General features: G+C 37.1%; 1 protein-coding gene across 4 annotated transcripts in view; it reads right to left on the bottom strand.

Moving 5' to 3' along the window:
* Positions 1-350: 350 nt before the first annotated feature.
* Positions 351-25,712, bottom strand: part of SLC25A21 (solute carrier family 25 member 21) — a 265,783-nt gene continuing 240,421 nt past the window's right edge. For 3 of the 4 annotated variants that reach the window (XM_086748890.1, XM_086748889.1, XM_086748891.1), the window contains 6 exons: positions 23,617-23,676; positions 20,506-20,613; positions 15,367-15,531; positions 3,920-4,101; positions 3,052-3,104; positions 351-495 (listed from right to left, as the gene is read on the bottom strand). In XM_086748890.1, the coding sequence (XP_086605016.1) occupies positions 416-495; positions 3,052-3,104; positions 3,920-4,101; positions 15,367-15,531; positions 20,506-20,613; positions 23,617-23,676 (648 nt within the window). In that variant the 3' untranslated portion in view covers positions 351-415. The remainder of the gene's footprint in view (positions 496-3,051; positions 3,105-3,919; positions 4,102-15,366; positions 15,532-20,505; positions 20,614-23,616; positions 23,677-25,712) is intronic. The other variant, XM_086748892.1, reaches the window with a different exon arrangement.

Genomic DNA, 25,712 nt, shown 5'->3' with positions numbered 1-25,712 from the left:
CTTAGTATCTGGCCCCACGGGATTATTCAATTTTTTTTTTTCTTCAAAGTCCCCTGAAAGTTGTTATCTTGCCATTTTAGCTGAAATTTTTTAAAGTGTGTTGACTACATAGTATAATTCAGTGCTCAGAATTTTCAGTTTGTCCTTGAAAAACTAACTTGTTCCTATGCCTCCTTTATATTTTCTCTTGATCCAGTAAAACATTTACAAGTATCAACCGTGCTATTTACTTACTGATTTACAGCAAAGCATGTGCTTAAGTGTTTTCTTGGATCAGGACCTGAAGACCAGATTTGTTTTGAACTGTATTAACATCAGTGTAATCTGAAGACATTCAATACCATAAAAGATGAGAATCACTTTTACTTTATTAAAGTGTATTTTAGAATGCATATAATTTTAAAGAGTATGTTTTTCAGAAACTCTCCTTGTGATCGAATGTGTCCTGAAGCCATGCATAAACATATTCATAGACCAAAAGCATCACTGCACCACCTGGAAGAAGAGAGACTATTTTACTACATACAAAATTCAGTGTTTTCAAGATTTTGTAGAGCATTTGTAGAGTGTAATCTAAACCAGGATATGGCAAAGCCTTATGTGCAAAATGGGTAATTCTATGAATTCCCTAATTCATTAAAAAATCACCAATTCTTAAACCATACCAATTTTATGTAACATTAGACCATAAAGTTGATGTGAAAAGCTTGTATGTTAAATCAAAATCACCCTCAGATTGATTTTTCCTAATGCTTTTTCAAGATTAATATTTTTCTTTGTTCTTTTACAAGTGAAGCTTTTAATGTGAATAGGTGCGTATTTGTGTGTTTGTTTAGAGTTAGATTTGGCCATGAAACAGCAACTTGAGTGGTGGAATGACAACAATTCATCACCAGAGTGATGAAAATGCTTCCAGGTAAGATTCAAAAAAGGTTTTCAGCTGTTTGTTTACCATGTCGAAAGCAGAAGATTGCAGTACTGAAACAAGTATAATCTCCCTGTGCCTGTACCTGGGTATGAATCCACAGACCAAGTTTTGACCTGATGAAATGGCATTATCTGCCAGAACTGGTAACAGTAAAAAAATCCCAGCTTGGATGCCATAAGGTATCTTTACTGTTAGTGAAGCCAGACTAACGCCCTTCTGTAACTGGGCTATAATTATTGTAGGAGCTAAAGAAGAGAGTATTTCAGAAGGTGTGTATATATATATATGTATAACTAAGCATATAGAGAAGCTTCTAGTTGGAGAATATGGGAAAAGAGAATCCAATTGCAGGCTGCAGGAGTAAAAGCGTGTTACAATGTGCTGCTTGTGGGTGCCAGCACTGTGGCACAAATATTTCCTTGCCTTTGCCTTTCCCTGTTGGCTCAGTAAGAGGGTTAGAGTGGCACCTCTAACAAACAATTTTTCTGCTAAACTGGGCTGACCTTTCTAGGTGGATGGGATAGGCTCAGGCAACCAGGCACACAGAACTACCACATGAGTTTTCCCATGTTATTTATCCCAATGAACCATCATCGGACTTGAAATCCTCTATGAACAGCAACTCTCAGAGAGCTAGACAGAGCAACAGTCTGCAAAAGGCTTCGACCAACAACCAAATCATAGACATAATGTCCAAGATGTGATTTGAACTTAAATCAAGGCTGATTCCAGTTCTCATACTGTGTGATCTGTTTGTGTATCTCTTTTCCTAAAAGCATTCACATGTTGAAAGAGGGAATTACCTTTCCAGTCACAATAAAGATTGCATTATTGTTTCATCAGAAAGCATCATTTTAGTCAATGGGACTAAAAAAGTGTTTAAAATGAAGTGCACACTTAACTGACTTGCTGGATCTGGGCCAGAGCGCACAGTCATTTGTAAGATGGAAAATTTTATTCCAAAATCTGTTGTGCTAATGGGTGCTGGGGAAGCAAAACCCTGCCTTCTCTTTGTCCTGTATGTAACCTAGCAGCTTTGGAGTATGAGGGGAAAAGGCTTTTAGTGCCAGAGTTATGCCTAGCTGCCTTGTTTCCCCTCCCCACCTTCTTCCTTTACCCTGCACAATAACCAGGCATGGTCTAGCACTTAGCCAGATGGATCGGATATGCAAACATTTACAGACAAACCTAATGCCTCCTTTATACTGCAGAACAGACTCTGTACCTACTTGCTTTTAACCATGTGTGTTCTTGCCTATTAAACCACCTTGCACAATTGGAAATACAATTTCATGGGAATGAGATTCTGTTCAAATTGGGGCTTCTGCTCTTTTTGACACAGGCTTATACTGGGGGCTGGCAAAATCTAAGGGCCCAGTGCTTTGCTTTTGTGATTAATCAAAACCAGTCAGGGAAAAATAGTCTAAAAGTTGAAGAAGATCTAGCTCAACCACTGTGCTCCTGCATTTGGAGTAACAAGCGGTGAGAAAGGGTCAATGAAGAAAACCAGGTTTAAGCTGTCCTTGCCCTCTTAGCTTTCTAGGGCCATGCAAGTCTCTCCCCAGCTCATGCTATCGGTCTTTCAGTGTCCGTTCTTTACAGCCCCCGCAGAGCACAGGAAGAAGAAAGTAACTGGAATTTGATATGCTTGGGCTAGTTGAGAGCATTTATACTGGAGAGACTCTAACCAGCGTTTTAATGGGACTTTACAGGAGTAAAGAACAGTCCAAGTGAAACAAACAGAAAAAAATAATATTAGAAGGAGCAAGACAAGCTTTAAGAAACACTTCCAAAAGTATTACAGTTCTGGCATTTGCATGGACACATTTGGCTTGTTCACAAATAAAGTAATTGCACACACCATCAGTTACTTGGATCTGTAATCATCTGATGTGTACCCCTAAATAATTTTTTTTAGACACATTTAGACAAAGCCATCTATGGTACTATTAGATGAAGCTATTATCAAAAGAAATAATTCAGAGATGAAAGAGATTTTGTTGATTTCTGGTACACTATCTCATTTATTTGACTGATGCTTACTAAATTTTTTTCAAGAAACAGAAAAAGGGGAAGAGAAAGCAAGAACAAAAGCAATACAGAAATGACAGAGGGAAAATTACCTGGACCAAGCCTCATGATCTTGGGAACCAAGCCTTTGTACAGAGCCAGAAATCTGTAGCAGAAGAAAAACAAACAAAACGTTTCAAACAATATTCTTGCTCTAAAAGAAGAATGGAATTTTAGCATATGTTTGTTAAAATGCTGGCAGAGCACTTAGAAGCAATTATTTGAAATTACACATGTTCAATAGCAGGCAGTATCTGGATTTTAACATTTTACAGAGGCAGATCAGATGAAGAGAAAAAGTTAATCAATGTTCAGTCACAAAAGCTACGTTGTGAGCCTAGCCAATCAGAAATATGACTTTAATCAGTGAGATGGTTTTACTTTCAAGACAAGCCTGTTAACAACAGCTGCATACATGGACAGAATGACTGCTATAATTGAATATCAAAGCTACAACTCAGTCCTCACTTGAGAAATATTTTTAAAAGTTGGAAAGTGTTATTGCCACAAGGATCTGTCCCAAATTTAATTATTTCGGCAGACATTTTAAAGGTACAGAAGTCTGTATAATTACAATTAGATTAAATTGTGAAATATGCTTTTTCTGTTAATATTTTCCTTTTACAAAATGAAGAGTTGAAAAAATTACACGAGATATATGAAACATTTATTTGTGGAACATAAATTTTGACAACCCAATAATCATCTTATAAGTCTTTTGTAAAACTTCACATGGAGGAGGAGGATATCTCCTCGTAATTCTAAAATACATGTTCAAAATGTTACACTGTGCTCTTTTGATATGTGTGTTCAGGGTGGCTTAATGATCCTCGTCAAATCTGAAATATAACAACATGGCTTTATGGACCCATATGAACTAAAACAGAGATCTGGACATTTATTAAAATAAGAATGTTTTACCCTTCCTCTTTATAGACTGTTGCCATAGTTTTAAAACAGGTTCTGTACTTGATCTCTCCAGGAACTGGCTGTGGTCCTTGAATCCTACTTTTTGCAACATCAAAAGGAATGTTAATAATTGAGGCTATTGTTCCTGAGACTAGCCCAATTCCAAATTTCCTCAAAAACTCCAAATTTGGATCCTACAAAAAAAAAAAAAAAAAAAAAAGAGAGAGAAAGAAAGAATAAAAAGGGAAGTGGAAGGACCTATACAGGTTAAGCACTATAAAGTAATATGTATTTAATCAGAAAACTCACACAACACAACACACTCGTGTTATTTTAGCGGAACACATTAGGATTTCCTATACTGGAACTTGTTTTCTTGACAATCCTATTGGCTATGTTTTTACACATGGTCTAAATTGCTGAAGTACACATTTCCTCACACAGGATTTATAAACACAGTTCATAAAGAAAGACTGGTATGGCATATGGGGATGATTTGTATAATTGGGCTTCACAATGTACTTAGTATTACTGTATCAAAACAGGAGAAATCCAAGCACACTATTAGCTAATTGGCCAGAATATTTTACAAATGACAGCAACTTCCACCATGAAGCCTACTAAAATGCTCATTTGTGTGTTGGACCCCCAAATGCTAAATTAAATAAAAGCTAATCTCAGTCTGCTGCCATTCCCCTCCAGGTTTTTTACATTTATTTTCACATGTAGCTGATCCACTGTACTGAGAAGTGCTAGCTTCCTGTTATTAACAATCCAGCCCGGTGCAACTGCAAAAGAGCCTCCGCGTTCTGCGCATTATAAACGGTGGTAACTCACTCAGCTAATTGGCTGAAGAATTTACAACAGATTGTTTCAGAACCCTACTATATATTCGCAGTAAAAGTTAGAAGCAGGTTAGAAGTGCATCTGAAAACTTCTTTGCTCACTCGGAGTTCACAGTCCAACAGGATTTTATTTGATCTTTAAGAAAGACCTCCTACCTTGGCATTTTCTATTACATCAAAGAACTCGGAGTTTATCTAGGAGTCAAAGTCTCTGGAAGAAGTCTAATCCTATTTCTCTAAGTAGTGGAAGTCACAGGGAAGTATGTTCCAGTGCATTTCCTATGCACATAATTTTTTTTGCTATTGGTCTTCAACAGCAAGGACACTTTTTTTTTCTGTCTCAGGCTCTATATATGCAATTCCACTTTTTTTTTCATTAAGGTACTTTCAGAAAATCATCAGAAAAATAACAAGTGATCTTGCCATGTTATAACATCAGCACAATATTAAAATGAAAGAGCGAGTACTTAAACCTCTACATTCGTGACTGAAAAAGGAATCAATGAAGAAGTTTTCCTTTCCAGATTATCAACAAGGAACATAAATTAAAACTTCCATAATACACATTAGATGAAGTCCATACAGGTGTTTTGAGAGAAATGTCACAATCAACAGAGCTTTTTATTACTTGCAGAAAACCTCAACACCTTGATTTCATGAAACATGAAACATACTGGTAATATCTTTTAAAATTACAATGGCTTGTGGTACATAAACAATTGTAAGACTTTATTAGCAAAAAGCTTAGTAGTGAATTTCTCCTTATTCTGTGCATACTGACAGTAGTTTTAAAAAAGCCAATATTTCTGGTATCCAGAGAAGAAAAAAGGACCCCTTTTGAAGTCTGAGGGGCAGCAGTAGGGCAGCCCTGCTCCAGCATGGTGCCTGCCTACCTCCAGGCAGCAGGTGTATGTTTGTACCCACACCTGAGAATTAAGTACTATTCCAGATTGTACCAACCTCCTCAAACCAGGCTGCAGCCAGGACACTACTGCTGCTTTGTTGACTTTTCATAGTCCAGAATGGTCTGAAATATCTTTATCATACAATTTGGCACAAGGACACTTTTTTTCCATAGTGCCAAGCACAGTGGGCTGCCCTCTGGGCTATGCAGTATATGTCAGGCAAAAGTATTTACTTGTTAAACATTGAATTTCAAGCCTTGCTGCTCCTGACAAATCCTTTATAGTTGAATGCTTGAACATTTTCATATTTTGGTGAATTCCCAATGCCAGCATTGCTTGGTTTATGACTCAGACTGTCATAGAGTGTAAGATATAGTGGATGTCTCAACAAGTGAGCATCTATTAAAACTTGACACCGCACAAAACACAACTAAAGGGAAATTAAAACAAATTGCTGTATTTCTATTCCAATATTTGGAACACAGAAAGGCAGCATTTTGCCCGTTCGCAAAACTGGATTCTAACCAAATATGCTATGGTATACACTAGCTTTGCTGTGTAACTTGATTTGTTACTGTATATCTCATGGGAAAGGTTTTTCTGTGGCATTCATCACTGTAACATCTGGGTCATTTCATTTGTATAACATACTAAAAATAAATTTAGGTGTTAAAAATAATTAAAAAGTTTTTTTTTTTTTAAAAAGCATAGCTTAGTGGCTTTTTTTTTTTACTGTGCTAATGCTTCCAATTGAAAAAAGAGATTTCCAAACATAAGTTATGCCTCTGTCTACAGCACTTACATGGACAAAGGAATAGTGGCTGTCTATCAGGTAGTTGTAAATTGGTGCTATCAGGACAGAGCATCTTTCTTTTTACACTGAAGTCTGTCCTTTTCCTACCTTGTGGACAAGGCCAAAATATTCCTAACAATCTAAGATCGTAAGGATAAGGAGACGTAAGGATAAGGTATCTGTCTAGTGCTAACGCTGCAACTGGCTAGCAGAGGCAGTTATCATCACATTATTGTCACTAACTTCTGCACCACGCAGTTCACTGACCAAATATTATAAGTTTCCTATGTCATACACCAGAAGAAAAGATTCTGACAAGGTCCTCTTGCTTTCATAAATGGCAGAACTGGAAGAAAAACATATGAATTCTGTTTTTAAGCAAAGGTGATTTTCATGTAGTATGAGCAGAATATATAGAACAGAAACTTGATTTTAGATGGTGCCACACCACAGTACAGCATAGCACAAGGAAGTGAAATACCAGTTTGCTTATTCACAATGGAATAACTTTGCTGTGGTTGGATATTGTAATCTGTGATCACCTCACCTTTTTACCACACCCTTCACAATCACATTTCCTGTACACCTGAGTTCCTGCCCTGTGAACACCAGCAGCCATCAAAAATAAAGGGAGAAGTAGGCATCACTAATACATGTCATATTTATGCATGCCCTGCTGGATTTCCCTGCTTTCTTTGGGATAAAAAAATTTTGAGATGTTATGTCTCTGCCTGTTGTTGTACTTCATTACTCCTATAATAACATTTCAAAATAGGTGGAGACTCTGTAAGTTCCTCCTGAATTATATACTGCTTAATGCCTTATTTGATACTTCATAATTTCTAGCAACAGAAAATTCTGGCTCTAAATCGAGCACATACACACCCATGTACAAGAGTGTCACCCACTGGAGACAGTTTTAATTTATCAGTTTCAGTCTCCAAAGCCCCAGGCTTTCCTTTCACTACCACATCATTCACTTGTTTATTTGCTGTGCACTTTGTCAAAATCTCTGTTTAAATCTTTTACCTCAGTCAAAAGCTTCCACACTATCTGCATCTGTACTGAAGGAAGGCCACTTAACTCTATAAGCAGCATAGATACTAATCCAACAATGAAATAACCCTTTGGTTAGGCATGCACACTTGGAACTCGGTTAATTTTTTTTTTTTTCAGAATAACTGAAAAATCATTTTAGAGTAGATAATGACTCACCATAGTGGATACATCTGTACTGATTCAGATACTCATCTTACGTGCAACCCAAGAGTTCAAAGGCAGGACACCACACTCACATATGGGTGGTGGAGTAGTGGAGGGAAGTAGGTACCGTCAAAGGAACAACTCAAAGTCCCCAAGGTAGGCTGCTTTAAGTAAGCAGAAGTAGATGATGTGGACAGTCCATCAACACGCATAATAGTGTTTAGAAACCTGACCAGAGACACAGGAATACTATTTGTTTTTCCCTTGTTAGGCCCTGTTCAGTCTGAGTAAAAGTGCCAGAATGTGTCACAAAGAATCTTATAACTTTTTAAGCAAAAAAAAAAAAATAAATAAAATCAAAATATCAAGAAATATTCATTTGTCCAACTGAAGCTGTTTTTGCAAGTTTGTTTGCTTCAATATTTGGATGTTTGTCTTGAGATCTTTTCACTTATTTTTTTCTTCAGTTAATGAAGGTACATACCTTATGGGAAAGAATATTTTATAAGTATGTTTTAGTACTTCTCAGCACCTCAGAGATAAGTTCACTATAAAAGACTAATGCTTACTGGATGAGAAGGATGCCAATTCCTGACAATTTACATGAAGAATAAATAATAATAATAGAATAATATTTGAAGTTGGTATCTGCAAAGCAGTCTAGAGCCCAAAACTAATACTTAGAGTGGAATACTTGCTTTAAGTTTCTTAAAGTCCTTTGAAAATGTTAGCCATAATATCAGTTTTACTGATGAGTTACACTTGGCACAAAAGTGCCAAAAGTGATTTGAAATTACTGCTAAATTTGAATATGTTTTCTCAAGGTCACATAGCAGGTGAAGCCAGGAATGAAGCTGAGAGGCTTTGTCCTGTATGCTGCACATTCCATGTCTGTGTGTACAAGAGAGACATTAAAAGACAAGGCTTTCGTTTGGCCAACTCTGTTTCTGCCTGGTTGTTCTGGTTTTGTTAGTGGGGGGGGGGGCCTAAGGTGGTAGCTTCTGTAGGAAACTGCTAGAAGTCGCTCCCCTTTGTTCAGTGGACTCGGCCGGGCCTAGGGCGGACCCGCTGCTGGCCAAGGCCAAGCCAATTGGTAGCAGAATGTCCCGTGATAACGCCTCTGCGATAACGTATTTAAGTAGGGGAAAACAGGAAAAAAAGGAGGAGAAGATGTGAAGCAGCTGAGCGGGGGGCAGAGAGGGGGAGGCGCGAGCCTCATGGGCCTTGCAGGCCTCACCCTCTGGCCTCCCGCCGGGCAGCCGACTGGGCCCAACTCGGCCCGGCCCGGCTGCAAGAAGTGGAGAGGAGATGAGAAGTGAATAAGATGTAAAAAGGATCCTGAGAGATGTCTGCCAGCCTGTTGTGAGGAACGGCTGCAGACGCCAAGGTCAGTGAAGAAGGAGGGGGAGGAGTAATACGGCTTCTGGCCAAGATTCCTCTGCAACTCGTGGTGAAGACCATGGTGGAGCAGGTTGTCCCCCTGCAGCCCATGGAGGTCCACGGAGGGGCAGAGATCCACCTGCAGCCCGTGGAGGACCCCACACCGAAGCAGGTGGAGGCCTGAAGGAGGCTGTGGCCCGTGGAGGGCCCGCTGGGACAGCTGTTCTAGAGGGACTGCACTCCGTGGAAGAGATGACCCATGCCGGAGCAGTTTCACGAAGGACTGTGGCCCGTGGGAGGGACCCCACGCTGGAGCAGAGGAGGAATGCGAGGAGTTCTTCCCCCGACGATGATACAGCGGCGTAAAACAACGCGTGATGAACTGACCGCGACCCCCATTCCCTTTCACCCCCCGTGCCGCTCGGGAGGGGAAGGTAGTAGAGATAATGTTAAGCCCGGGAAGAGGGAGGGGTGGGGGGAGGTTATCTTATTCTCTGTGTCATTCTCCTGCTAATTTTAGAAATAAATGAATAGTTTTCCCCAAGTCAAGTCTGTTTTGCCCGTGACGGTAACTTTAAGGATTTCTCCCCGTCCTTATCTCAAACCTTGAGCCGTTTTTCTTATATCATTTCCCCCTATTCTCTCAGAGGGTGGGGGGAGCGAGAGAGAGACTGCGTAGTCTGGTCCCGATCGGGGCTGAACTACGACACTGGTGTATATAGGAATTGTGGGAACTGAGAAGGGAGATAGGGGTAGGGCCTTTTTGGCTGAAATGAAGCGTAATAGCATAGGAACTCCTATGGCAAGCTAAGAGGTGCCACAAGACCTGACCTAGAGTACATTGACCATAATCAAGTGTTTGGGAACAAAACAGCCTATAAGGAGCTGCTTTAGCCACCCAGACAATTGGTTTAACCACTGAAAGGAGCTTCCTATGGCAACAGACATTGCAAGAAAGGAACAAGTGGGTCTGAGGAGGGGGAGCTTCCAAGATAGAGGAGAAAAGGTATACTCAGAGATAGGCAAGGTCGAAGATAGCTCTCAGGAAAGCAACAAGGAGCAGATGAAAAACTCAAACGAGTTGCTTTAAACACAGAGGAGAGACAGGGTCTGGGTCTTCCTGCTGAATCTCAGAGGAAGGCTGGGAAGAAAGGCTGTCAAATTCCTCTCTTAGACAGGGAGAGGCTGGCACAGGTGTGATGTATGTTATACATATATGTTATGTGACTATATGTTTGAAGGCATGTAAACTCCTGGCAGAAACCAGCAGTAAAGAGGAGAAAACGATGTAGACTCGCTGCAAGGCTCCAGAAAGGGTGAGAATGAAAAGATGAAAGTGAGTCTCCTCACTGTTGTGATAAAATCATGTTTTGATTCTTTTAAACAATATTCACAAATTTTGTTTGTTCCTTAATGAAGATTTGACCACAGCTTAAGGAACAGCTTCATAGTTTTATTGACCTTGAACTTCTGTCCATCTCATGCATTAACATAGTGAACTCCTTACTGTAAACTATAGCTTTTTGTCTGATCAGTACAATCGTGGTCTGCTCTTTGTCAAGATGCATAGGAAATACTGACATTATAACTACAATGAACATGTTGATGACCTGAAAAGACATTCCAAAATGCATAGTCACAGCTGCACTTTGTTTGAACTGCATGTGCTTTTTCACACTGGTATTATCTCAGATTCCTCCTTGAGTGCCATCTCATTGCAGTAGACTCTTATTTAAGTTTTTAAAATCCACCTGTCAGACATCTGACAGCATAAGATGAATGACAGCCACTAGGATAAATGTCCTAGCTAGCCTCCAGAGTGACAGGGATGCCTGCTGTACAGGGTGTACATTTTTAAGCAGCCTGCAATCCTCTCAGTGATCTATTTTTCTCACAATACAATTCATAATAAAATTATTAATCTTACTCCTGATTTATAAGCAGCATTATTTTCTATTATTTATTCTTTTGCTATAACCTTTTGGACCCATAGGGACTTCATTTAGTCCTAAAACAAGCATCTGCACCAAATAAATATTGATGTAAAGAAGAGACTCAGCTTTTCCACATAGCGTTGGTCTATGCAGATGGTCAGACTGTTCATGAAGTGCTGGGGTTACAAGCAGGTCACCTTTTCATGGCATCATAAAGACACTAACTATGCAGAAAAGGGCACCTAGAATTGGACGTTTTATTGCTCACCCAGAACTGGATGTCTTCTTGCTTACCCCTGCATCCAGTACCTTTGTCCACACTATCCACCTTCCCTCTCAGTTACACAGTAATTCATGAAACAGAAAAAAAAATAGAGTAGCTCCATGAGTACCAGAACTAAAGAAGTTTGATGTCCTATCAGTCCTTCTGACTGATTGATACTGATGTCTGGAAAGGTGCAAGCCCAGACTAAGGCTTACATGGGCTTTTCCCCCATGGAATTCAGTGTTTAATGAGGCATAAGTTCCCACTGAAAATTTCCCTCAGTTGAGGCACTCGTGAGATGTACTTGTAGGATCTTTTCTCCTTTGAAATGATTATTTGTATGTCTTGCAGGAACTTAGCTGTTTTAAGTCTGCCTCTGCCAGCTGTGGTTGAACCTTTTATCAGTTTCAGCATTATCCTAATTTCCGTAGAAAAACAGAAGTAATTTGTGTTTCTTCTTCACATTTTTATTTTGACTGAAGATTCCTCTCCTTAAACTTCATAGCTCTCTTGCCTACAGGAATACTGCAGTACAGAAGCAGTTAAGGTAGCAACAGGCTCTCCTACTTTGATACAACATCTTTTGGTGACAATGGCTTGGGCTGAAGTCTTTAAACAACACAGGCTGTGTTTTCAACAGCCACAGGATACCTCAGATTGGAAAGTAGTGATCAGTGGGTGGCTTGTAACATCGTGCTGGATACAGCACTGCCAGGTTTTTTTTTTCAGTTCCCAGGTCATCCTGAAACCTGAGCTTGGATGGTAGCTCTGAGGTTATTTCATTTCCCACTCTGATCCAGCCTTCTCCTAAATCACCTTGATTTGCTATTTTTTCCACTCTGCTGCACCACATGTCCTTTTCACTGTCTGTTCCTACATATAACTTCCATATTGGCATAGACGTGAAAACAACTAAAAATAAAATTGTTTGCTGTCTTATTTATTCGCCAAACTGGATAGCCCATTTTAGTTCCCATCTCTTTTTCTTGGCCTACAGAAGTTTGGAGCCCTCTCTCTGACAAAGCAACACACTGCTAAGCTCCCACCGTCTGATGCAGCAGTCCTTTTAGCAGGGGGCACATCTGTCACAGCTGGGGCAGGCAGTGCCTGACTTGAAATGAATTCTGCAATTGGCCATGTTTCAAAGGGTGTTTTTAACAGACAGTAAGGAAATTTCATATCATTAAGAAATACGACAGCCACTTGGAGGTGGTAGTGAGCAAAGGTTTTAATGAAACGAACGTTCACCGTCCAGCCTAACTATGACAAAAAAACTGAAAAGCGAGAGCTGCTGGAAGCCTATGAAATGTGCTATAAAAGCAGGTGCCATAAAACTGAGACGATATAAATTTGCAGACTAATTTGATTGCTGGTGCAGATGCATAGCTGTTAATGCTCTATGGTTGATACATTAGCGGCAATTGAAACAAGTCTGGCTTATTCCATTTTCAGTAAACAGAGCATGAGGTTGGCTGTAAATGGTCTGTTTAGCAGAATAGACTGAACATATGAAAAATTATTCATTACGAACATTTACAACCCACACATGTCATTTATATCATTTGACCACTCAACATAAAAGGTTTATTGTTTTTGGCAAAATAAGCTGCAAACATCCCTAATTGGGATGCAAATTTAATGCACAGTTTAGCACTGTTGACAGCTAAAAGGCTCATATGGACATTTCTATACATTTTTCCACTTATGTTACAGATGGTGAACAGCAGATACACAGTCAAGAGCCAAAATTATTTCAAAAGTGTAGTGATCTTATTTCACAGTTTTTATCTGTTTGTCAATATCACAAGACTGACTTTAAGATTTTCTTTTCTGGCAAAATATACAAAGCAAACAAATTAGCTTTTGCAATGAAATCAAGTATGTGAGAAATCTTGAAAAGGTACTTCTAATAGTTTTCAGATTAACTTCAAAACAGCTTCTACCAAATTCCATGTACAGGTTTGATAATTCTTAGCCTCTACTACCTGCCTACTGACAGAAAAGGTTTAAATTACAGATCACAAAGTATTGTTGAATACTTCAATTTTCCAGTCACTGAAGTGAAGTTCAGTGCGTGTACATGCCTGAGACATATTACTGGCTAGTACAAGTCAGATGAGGCCTGATCTGTACCTTGGTAAAATTAGGGTAAGATTTGCATTGATTTTAATGGGAATTTGATTGGCATTATTGGCTATATGTATAGAACTGTCTATGGCACTGATGCCAGCTGGCCCAGAGAGTCCTATTAACTTTATTAGCGCTATTAAATTCTATTACCATACAAAACAGACTAGCTGAATGAAACTTGCCTATTAGGAATGGTTCCTTGTGTGCACTAGCTCCTAAGCCATACCCAGGAACAGGGTTGGCTGGCCTGGGCTAAAGCTGTGCCAGGGAACATTTAACAGCACAGACGACTGAGTTTCAGTGACTCTGCTCAATTTTCTAGAGCAGATGTAGCCACTGTGCAAGGCACTGTGCAAGCCACTTTGTACCGGTCAAGCATAAGCCAAACCTTTCCACTTATTTGCAGTTAATGCAATCTAATCTTACATTGATTAAATTGCTTTTTTTTTTTGCTTTTGATAGCATCTACAGGACAGCTGGGCCACTGGCTAACACCATTGAAGTAGTTTCTCTTTAATTTTCTAGATGTATTTAAATCTATGTGGTAGATGCTAACAATTGTCTGTATCACACAAAATCTGTATAAAGTTCTAATTTCTCTCAGATCATAAAGCTCTGAATCTTTCTGATAATGTAATAATTTTTTTTCCCATTTTTTAAAAGCTGAAAGGCTGGGAAAGCATACTTATGCCAAATACCATTACTATTCTTCAGTTGCTGTGCAAGAACACTTGAGAATTTCCATAGAAGTTGCATATAAGCCTCTTTGTCTTTACCTGCACATGATTCTGAATGTTCTGCCTAGCAATTATATTTTTTTAATCTTTTAACCAACATAAACGTGTTTACTCCTATTTTAGTATCAAGCTATGCTTGTGCCTTGAGTTCTTAGAATGTATGATTAAAGTACATTGTAAAGTATGCTTAAATACACTAAAAGAAACTTGTAGAAACTTGTGGGTTAGCTGCTCTTGAACAATTCAATTTACTGTAATGATCTGCAAATAAGAAGTGGAGCTTTTCTCCATTTACACAATGTTGCCAACAAAAATACCAGGCTCCTCAGAAGTGCAGAAAAAAAAGGTGTTACTTCATCTGGGAATAGAAATTGATTCCTTTTGATGTAAATTGCAGCTTCTTATATGAATATCACTACATATTACACCTGTGACTGTTTAACTGTCATCATCTAAAAATCACATCAATGAAAACACAGTTCAGTAAGTAATATACTGGAGTCATCAATAAACCATTAGCTGTTACTCACACAGTCATTTAGAAAGTTGCCAGTATTACAATATTTTCATTAGCAAAAATTCCCTTTGTTGTAAAAGGAAATGTTTTCTTTGTTATGTAAAGGAATACAAGACTATCAAATAAAATAGCTTCAAGTGAAATTAGAGCTGTAAAGATTTTTTTTTTTAAAACTTGTAAACTACAGAAAGCCCCTGTGCATGACCCTGTAAGTCCTGTTTTGGGCTGGCTCCCTCCCACGTGGATAAATCTATCCTGTCATCTTTCAACACTAGGTTGAACTCTCTTTTGAGTAAACAGGCCTGGTACATGGCCAGAGTACCCAATGTACTGCAGCTCTGCCATCTCCTCAAGCTTCACCTCTTACTTTGTCAATACTGAAAGAAGTTCTAGAAACGGATTTTTCTCTTCTAAGTTTACCACAAAAAAGCACATACTTACCTAGCAGAAACATAACATACCTATATCCTGATTTCTGCATTTTTACATTGCTACCATGGTATAAAGGGAAATTCATATAAATGAGAATTCAAACATGACTACTTTATTTATAGTCAGTTTTGCTTAAAAAGTGAGAAGTACAAATCCTTGGTTTGTTTCCATTAAAATGCTACAGATTTCTGCAAAACCGAGAGATAAGTTAGTCAATGTTTATTACTAAATACCACAGCTTTGCACAGAAAAATACAGTATTAATTAAATTGCCAAATCTCTTATCTGTTTGTCTATTGCACTGTATGAAGAACTTACTTTATTGACTGGAAGAATATTTTTCACATTGAAGTAGAATCCAAAGTAAACCATGTTAAAAACTCCGTGACGGCCCAGCGTTGCAGTAAGACCTTTGTTGAGTCCTTGGAAGCCCAGACCATCGGTTTTAATGATCTGCCGGGCTTGAACAAAGCTAGATGGTTGCTACACAAGTTAAGCAAAAGACGGAAGAGATCATATTTACAAAAATAAAACAATAACCATGGCATAATTTCAATCCTGTTGACAAACACAATGTTGCCAATTCTTGTCATTTTATCTTAATTCTCACCATATTTATTATTTTCCCTTTCCTGTGATCATGTGAAAATAACAACGTCAATTAAAAAAAAAATCCTCGTTTTTCTGATTGCAGAGAAAAGATGAAAGCATGACTTAAGTTCTGTAAAAGACTAAGAATCCCTAAAATAAAGAAAAAAGATCTTAAAATAATATATATATATATTTTAAAATAGATTTTATAGAGCAGCATGTGGTTTTGAATGTGGGAATTTGGCAATACTTTTTTATCATTGATGCTGTGCTGTTACGATTACAACAGATGAAACCCTTACACAACTAGAGCATATAACAATTACTCTGGACAACAAGAAGATAAAAACAGCTTCTCTAGTAAAACCAATGGCACAGGAATATGCACGGTGAGGGAATGATAAAAGGGACAGAATTGGAACAGGAAATTCTTGAGCCATTATGGCTGTGGAAGCAAGTCCTTGGGAGCCACAAGTTAGACCAGCAAGGGAGGCCATAAATATTTGTGTTGAAAAACAGTTTGGCAGTTTTCAAATTCAATGTTAGGAATAGGGTTGAAAAGGCATATATATTGTCTGGGAAGTCTTCTGATTCTCTGAGGCTCTTTGTACTGTTAAGAATACAAACCACTACTTTAAGACAGTGACTTTTGAAGGAATTATTGGGTACACAGCACTTTTAAAAATCAGGTCATATATTAACTTCTTCCGATGTTGAAAATCTTGAAAATAAGATTTGTTTGGGTTTTGTTTTTTTTTTTTCCTTAAGCATCCAATTGGAAATTCTGTTTTGCCCTCCTAATGAATTATTTGACTGAAAAATTGCAGTTAGATTTTGAAAATAGGAACACCCATTTAAATTATAAGGTACAGATTTAGGAAATTGACTTTAGAAATCCTGTTTAGAAAATAATGACCAAAAGACATAGAAATTATTTTAGTCGGTCAACTTCCTTTTAATGAAAGACAGAAAGGAAAACATTTCCTCAGAATCCACTTATATAATGATCAGTTCCTCAGACAGGGTCTGCCTGGCTACATGCATATTTGATCTATTTTCCAATACACTGTGATAATCAGAATCAAGTGTTCCCCTTCTGAACATTTTAGAATTCTTTTTAGCAGAATTATAGAAAAGTTCCTTTCAAAAAGTTGTTGACTTGAGTTTGGCTTTCTCCAAAGCATAAAGCCAGCTCTCGGTAACCAAATATTTAATTAGAAAGGCAAAACATGACTTCCACTAGGAGACTCAAACATGAAAATATAGAAGAATTTTGACTACAACGCTGTGAACACTGCTGATTTTAATACACTTATTTGTTTAATAGCTTTCCATTTCAAAATATCACTGTGGTAGATCAACAGCATCAGCCAAATGATGTCTATTATATCTGACTCAGCATATGACTGTTTATTTTGGTGACTGAGAAGCTTAGTGTTTAATACAAAGTTTCATTCTGGGTTTTTTTTTTCATATTTGGTAATCAATATTATCCTGTTAATACTCTGCATACATTTTACTGTTGTTTACTTTTCTAACTACCCCCAGGGATTAAAATCAGAATCTATTCTAAAATGGAGATACCCAACATGGAATATGGTCCAGATACTAGCAATAACTTCCTTTACCATGCACAAAAAAAAATGAAGATTCCTCATGCACAAAAAATAACTACAGGCCCTAAATAAAGTAATTCAAATAATTCAGTAATTCAAGTAATTCAAGTAATTCAAGTAATTCAGTAATTTAGCAATACAAACCAACTTTCAATAGAAAAGTGTCCCTTGGTCTCATCTTGAATACTAATGACTCAGAGTGGAAGCCTGTCACTTGCTGAACACCTAACATGGGATTCACCAGTTCAAATGTAGATACTTACAATGTCTACATCTACATCTGAGCTACTCAAAAGGCTCCCTTTTTCAGTCCCTTAGCAATAAAGATGGCTCTTCTAGACAGCACTTCACTTCATCAAAAGTAGGTATCTAAAATGTCAGCTGATCAAGCCACAGAAGATCTATGTTTCATCGCTGATAATGGAAGGACCTTAGGATGACTAATCCAGATGGAGGAATTTGTGGTATAAACATTTGGAGCTTATTTCACTTCAACAAACTGTTGACATACTTAATATAGACCTAGGCAGTGGAATCCAGAGTCAGATTCTTCTCATCATAAAGCAGAAACTTGTATTTGTTTAATTAATCACAACTCTTAAGTCAGGTGAGAATATTTTTATTACCATGCCAGCTTCTATAGGCAGTGAGTTAGCCATGGCTACAGAGAAAAGAAAAAAAAAAAAGAAAACCAAACAACAAAGTGTTAGGACTTCTAGCAGTTTACTTTAACAAAAAGTCACTGTTATTTTTACGTGTAGGAATCCTCATTATGAAAGAGCTGATATGTGATTTGTAGTGGCCTTCCTCTTTAAACCTATCAGCCCTAGAAAGATGATCTGGTACCACAGAATAATTCAGCTGTCACCATAGTGTGTGAATATTTGCTTTGGGGGTGTGCAGGAGTCTGGGTGTGGGTGTACATGTTCATGCTCTTCCTTGTTCCTTTTAAATAAGATATATTTATTATTTCAATACAATAATCAAAGAAATATGTGAACTGCATTAGGTTTCATCCTATAGTATGAAAGCTACACAATGGGATAGGTACATAATTTACTTAAACCTTTTAGAAAAACAGTGCATGGTAATGAAATGAGTGTACCATCAGTTTATGCTGTATAATATAACATGCACATGCTTCTCCCAATAGGCTGGAGTTCTCATGCTTTAGTGTGGAATGTCCTTTAACACATTCTCAATGAGAATTTGAGATTATGGTAATGAAGTCACTGTAGTTTTCCTGATTTACAGCAAAATGTGAAATTCTAACACTTTTTAAAAAAGTAATATTAAAAGTTGATATGTCTGTGATTTAACTTTGTGCTTTAAGAGCTTCATTTCCTCCAATTTTTCATTAGGGCAAATGGACACTTTTTTTTTTTTTAATATTTTAGGTGTAAACTAGGCTCCTAGTAGACTCCCAATAGCATTCTTTTACAATTTTATTTGTATGATAATATACTATGATTTGGATTTTGTGAAAATCTGCATTTAAAGTAAATTCAAAGAATATTCACCTAAACCAAAACAACTCAGAAGGCTTTTGAATAGCTACATTGTCATTATTGGAGTATTCTGAAGGACACCAAGGAAGGGATGCTGTAATTAAAGTAAGTAATTGCATAAAATTTAGTAACTAAAACACTCCAGATTTTGTTATAAGGTTTGCAATGGAGGAAAAAAAAATGTATGAAGCAAAAGAATATATTGATCTCTTGTAACTTTACAGGAACTAGTTTGCTCAAAACATAATGCTGGTGTATTTACACTCAAAACCAGAGGTTTTATTAAGATAGGTTAATTGTATCTTCACAATTCTGAGGCAGAAAGATCCAGAATATTTGCTTAGTTTACTACTGCTGGAGCAGGAGTAGCCCATAATTTTTTCATAGCACCTTCCTGAAAGAGAGATCCTCTCACACATTGCTTTCTCCTACTTTCTTTTCTTCCAGGATTCTAACATTTTACTCCTCTACTCTATTACCTCTCTGTTTCAGTGGCTTTGCTGCCTATGGTTAAAAAATATCTGGGCTGGAGATTCGGAGGAACCAAACATCTCTTTCACATGCATTGAGAATCAAACAGAAATTTACCTAATGTTTTAAAATTTATCCTTAACGCTTCTCTGGATGGTTACAGAGTAGGTACCATCTAGTCTACAACATTTGGAAATCAGTGGCAGTATTTTGCTGAAGTGTATCTGAGAAGCTTGGCACAAACAGCTTATGTAAATGGCCGGTCATAAATCTCTTTACTGTGCATCCCCCAAAAGGGTTCCATTTGTGCAGATGAGTGCTACAAGGCATGCAAGTATTAACTCAGTCAAAATTTTATAGTAGGATATGCAAAAATAATTCATCGTATTCAGCCAGCCTTTTCATGCCATGCTTATGTGATTTGGGACTTCTACTGTGGTACAGCTGATTTCTCAAAAGGTTTTGAAAGAGTCTTATTCGCTGAGGAAAGAAAGAGCTATGTGACTGCCTTCCTTCACATTAGCCTAGAACATTTTCTACATTAAAATTGATTTAAGCTGGTGCATTCCTGGGAACAGTTGATTTTGATGAATCAGTGTTTTCCAGTTCAATCTCTTTCTCTTTTCAGCAGTACCCAGAACTGTAGACAAAGTCAGTTTTGGACACTGACTTCTTTGAACAAAACAATATTTGAATAATAAAACTCTGAAATGAAACAGGAATTTAAATTACCAGTGCTTTATTATATAACAAATTCCCAGTTTGTGCTTGAAAATGCAAAGACTTATAATAGAAATATTTTTTTCCAAGACTCTGAAATCTACCAGCTACATTTAAAACATAAAATACACCAGCTGGACCATGGCTACGGCATGGGGCCTTGGTGTTTTACGCTAACCTTGGGTGCTCACTTGAGGTCTGGAGCCTGCTGGGGTAAATGCACAGTGTACAACGGGCTCAGGTTTCTACTTCTGGATTACAGCTCCTCACAATGCTGGACTGCTGGCTACCCTGGAGGGATGAAGGTGCACTTCAGGCACAGAATATTTACAATGGAGATGCTGACACTGCTGACAATACTGTACACATCTCTATGCATATCTGAAGATATTGTCTACTGAGTCTCTTCTCTCTGTTTCCATTTCTGTTACGCTTGTGGGAAAATAATTTGCATCAAACTCATGTATTATAGACATTCTGCTCTAAATGTGAACTTTGAAGTGCATTATGCCTAATAAAGCAGAAAAAGAAGAATGGAGCAATTGTCATACCTCTGTGAAGGCATTTCGATTTGTCTGTAAGGTAACTTTTACTACTTCAAAAGGGTTAACCACAACTGCCTCTGTCAACCCAGATCCCAAGCCAGCAACTGCAAACGCCTAGGAAAGTTAAATCAATCAATACTGAAAAATTAAGGAGTAAAATTTCCCATACATCAGATTATGAAACTGAATGATACAATGCAAACTGCGAGATTACAGTAATGTAGCAGTATTCTGTTACTTGAGAACTTTAGCCCTTGATTAGATGCTGACAGTTCATGAAGACAATATGACAATAGCCATAAACCACATTCCAAAAAATACAAAATAAAATGTCATAGCACTGTCAATGAACTCTCTTTTCAGCTAGAAGAAAAATTGTGGTATCAATTTATTATGAAAACACAGAAAAACAATGTCCTTATGTTATCTTTGGGTGGAGTCTGAATAAAACCAGAAATATAAATGCAGTTACGTAGCACTGGAAAAAATAAAAACTCTGCACTGAGCATTAAGCATACAACATTAACATATTAACTTAAAAAAAAAAGTAAGAAATTCAAATAGTGCAGTATTTAAGCAAATTGCACAAATAGAAGAAAAGTAATCCTAAGAAAATACCAATCTTGAAAAAGGTTTATAGGGGAATAAATGGCACACATGGAAATGTCAGCATCCTCTGTGAGAATGAATTAACTCCATTTACTTAGAAGCTGATAGTACATAACAGTCAGAGAAATTGAGATATTCACTGCTTTGCTTTCCATCACAACATCTTAATTTGTCTGTAACAGAAAAATAATGTTGAAATATTTAGGTCAATTGAAAAAATTCAGAGGGATTATTTTTTTGGGGATCATTTTACACACTTATTATCTCCATTTAACACCTCCAAACTTTCTAGGGGCTGAAAAGAGTCCCAGGACCAAAATACAACATACTGAGTACATTTGCTGAAATTCAAGGAAACCAATGTTAAGGAAAAAAAACAATAGTGAGAAAAATAACTTACTCAATACAGAGGAATTTGAGCAAGGACTCTTGAGAGCTCAAGAAAGAGAAGAATGGTAAGACAGGAGGCTGGTGGCAAGCTCCAGCCTTACTGCCTTGGGAGAATACTGTGTTACCAACAAATGTAATTTTCCAATATGAGATGGGAACATAAGCTGTCCCTTTCATTATCAACCATAAGACTGAAGCTAGCAGGAAGATGTTGCTCATGTTACCTCTTTTAACAATAAATGTTGTCTTGAGATGAGGTTTGTTGAGGCACCTAGAAGCATTCTGCCTAGCTTAGACCAGAATCTCTCTCAATTGTCCTTTTTCCCTCACTACCGTGGGTACCTTAGGGGCAAAAATATCTCTATGGTAACAGAATTGCATTAAAAATGTTAGAAGTGTCTGATGGTTGCTGCATCTGCTATATGAATCAGAGCAGCTTTTGGTCAGCTATTGCATGTTTACAAGTTTCCAGACTATTGTCCTCCAAAAAAAAGTACCATCGAACCTTAAACTCTGTTCTTTCTACTTGCTACAAAACAAGTATCAACCTCTGTATCTAAGGAAGAGAAGACCCTGCTGAAAAAAAACCCAAGATAAAACAGAAGATACTGTAAATGACTATAGGGTCAGTGGAATAATTAAAAGGAAGTGGAAACTTGCTTAAAACTAGTTAATATGCTTCCATGACCATTTGGTTGTTGCAATGATAGGCAAATGAAAATGACAGTAATACTGTTTGAAAGAAACCTGAAATACTGATAAACCAAATGTCTCCTTTTTTTTTCCCTGGTGTTATTTTGGTTCAAACAGTGTGGAGAGTATTTGTTCTTACAAGACAAGATTTTATGTATTTCCTTCAGTCATCACAAACTTGTCTCTTGAAGTCAAAACTATAAAACAAATTCCAATTAAAAACTCGTTTGACCAAGAAAGCTATAATACAGGTGTTCAGAATTTTATTGTTTTTTTTTTTTATTTAACAAACAAAGAGGGTATTTACCCTCTTCCAGACAGTTCACACGCAGTCTTAATGCTCAGATACATTGATAATTATAAGAAAAATGCAGAAGCCTCTACAGAGAAAAAAAACATATAACAAATGCTAAAGTAGGTAAGCTGGAAGGAAGCAACAGATTAAAGTAGAAATTTTGAATGAGAACTTACTGAAAATTTTAAAGAAAGAAACAATTTGCTGGTTTAAAATGACCTTTAAACAAAACCTTATGATTTCGGGGAAAACTGGCCAGTATCTTCCATAATGTTGTGTGCACCCTTTTTCAAGATTTTTCTGAAAATATTATCAAGATCAGCACTGGGAAATATTCATTACCAAAACCTTTATAGTGTAACCGTAAAGATAGCAATTGTTTCCTACAGCTGGGATGCCATTATTGTGAAAACATGTATTTACTATTACTCATATCCCTACACTACAGAAAGCAGTCATTCTTATTAAAATATAGCAGGATTAAGCCCTATATATAAGAATGCAGACAACATATATAAACTACATTTTAGCATTAAAATATTTTTGTCTACATACACGTCCTGTATTTTGTTTTTAAAAATTATGTTCTTGAGATGCAATTCTAACTCCACTAATGTATAAGAGTTTTGCCATTGACTTCAAAGGAGGTAGCGGTTTCTTATAAATAGTTTATGCTTCTGTTGTAAAGTCATTAAAATAAGACTGAGTTCTACATTTTTGTTATAATTGCACTGTGCCTTGCAGAATAGCACTTTGATACTTAGTTGAGGTCTCTAGTCACTATCACATGAATAAATAAATACTGAAAATGTTCAACTATTTCTGTTAATTTGCAAGAATAAAGAATGACAGGCTGCATACAGACTCTTCCATAGTGATGGTCACTGTCTGTGTTAACAAATGTTAGGACCTTACAAGGAATTATTTTGAAGACATTTGATATAAAAATTAATGTAATTATCTTTTTGATAAATTCTGTTATCAATGTTTTCAAGGGACAAATCTGTTCTGAAAAACTGTTGGTTGAACTGGTCCCTTTAACTTTGAGCTCCTTCTATGGGAGGAAATGGATGGGACTGTTCATAATACACATATTAAATTAGAACATGAAGTTCTGTATCCATACATACCAGTCCTGGAGGTAATGATGCATATCCTAGTAGCTTCTTGTATTGTTCAAAGGTGAAAAACTGTAAATAAAAGTTAGACCGAAATGGCTTAGAAAACAAATTATGATTTTCTTATGCAAATTAGCATAATAAAACTACTATGGAGTTTCACTACCTTGTATCCTGAGGAGCTGTGCACAGTTCTGCAAAATAAACATAAGCCACTTTTGTTTCACACTCCCTGTAGCAGTGTTAGATGTGCAAGAGTAGACAATTAGGCTTCAGAACTGATTTTATTTGTGTATCATGCATAATAGCAGATAAGTGCAATTAAACATTTTATCTAAGAGTTCGCTTACAACACATAGTTCATGTTTCTAATTTAGAAACTTTTCTTCTAGCATTGAACTTCCATATACTGGTATCAATGTAGCAGCAAACACTATAATTTCTCCCAAGAAATCACTCTCACATCTTTAATATATCTTTAATACACTGCAATCATTTTCTCAGATACTAGTCTACTTCTCTTCAGAGAGATGTAATGGAAGATTTTGAAGATGGGAAGTCTGTAGATTTTTATAATCTTTTACTGTCAACAAACACATTTCTTTTAGTTTTTGCTCTTTACAAATAAATCTTTCACCTAATTGTCTGCTTTCAGTCAGTGGTGCTCAGAAGTTCTGAGCACCTGCAGTTCTTTAGAGGATGAGTTTTCAAAGTTGTACTCTTGGGTGTTTGAACTTCAAGAAAGAAATTAGAAGCTCAGTTTCATCTGCACAAATATGGAGAAAGGCAACCATTTGTAAATGCTTCGCTTGCAACCTAACATTTCTTGCCACCCAAATTCATTAATTTTCAGAACACCTTTTGTGAAATCTTCTAAAATCAAAGCAGAGGAAATTAATGTCTTTTTTTTTTTCTTTCAAGAAGAGTGTTGAGAATAATCATGACCATACTGAAGTCAGTAAGAAGCTTCCTATTGACTTATGTTGACGGACTTTCACTGCCTATTTCCTTGTCTGTGAACACAAAGTCTGAGAGGCATCAGTCAAGGTATACTCTAAAGAAAGAGTATTTGTGACATTTTACAAATTATTGGTAAGATGCCTTCTGAATACAGCAATCAATCCTGGCCACCTTTTTCAAAAAAGATGAACTCAGATTATAGCATATTCAAAAGAGTGTTACCAAGACCATAAGGAGAATTTAAAGATTTTTTTAAGAATGAAGACTGAAGGAGAATAAATGCTTGCCTTGTTTAGTCTAGCAAAAGAAAGGCTGCAAAAGAATGAAAAACAAGGAAAGAAAAGATATTTAACAGAAAGTAATCATGTACTCAAGTAAAAACTACTCATAAATAGAATGTGGCTTGAGATCTGATGAAGCTTTCTTACAAGCAAAGGAATGGGGTCCTGAAAGAGTCTTCCAATTATAATAATGGGGGAAAACTCTTAATCACTTTTAAGGAGAGTTTGAAAATTTTATGAAGAACAGTATACAACAGCAGGGGAGTAGACTTGCTGACCTAAGAGATCCTCTTTAGTCCAGTGCTTCCATGTACAGCAAATCTCCCAAACCCTAGATTGTTTCAAATTCTTATCCTGCAAATATGTTGCTGAAGCCACTGAAAAAGCACTTCAGGTTGATGACACATAAAACAGTTCTGAGGGCAGTGAAAATGATCTTCTAGCACGACAAATGAGGACAGCAGAAAATCTTGCGGCTTATAAAGAATTGATACCTGAGTTCCAAGAAAAACCAAATATATTGGAGGTGTTATTCCACATAATTTTCACAGATGGAACAACACAAGGCCCGTAACTACAATTCACTATTTGTGAGTCCTGTAATCGGTCCAAGAGGTATTCATGACTTTGCATGCAAAAGGAAAGTGGCTTTTACACAGCACTCCCAGTATTATGGGACTGAACAACAAAAACCTGTCACAGCTTCACCAAGACTGCATCAGCACAGGTGGGTAGCTACTAGAGCAAGAGCTGTCACATCCCTGTATAGCAGAAGTAAGTAACTAGTACCTCTGACTTTCCTGGCTACTTTCCAAAGTTGACCTGTAACACTTGATTAGTTTAGAGCACGCTGATTCAAATGAAGGT

This window comes from Chlamydotis macqueenii, chromosome 5, assembly GCF_036417535.1.
Source record: "Chlamydotis macqueenii isolate bChlMac1 chromosome 5, bChlMac1.mat, whole genome shotgun sequence".
NCBI lineage: Eukaryota > Metazoa > Chordata > Aves > Otidiformes > Otididae > Chlamydotis > Chlamydotis macqueenii.
This window is presented reverse-complemented; position numbering and strand designations above follow the sequence as displayed.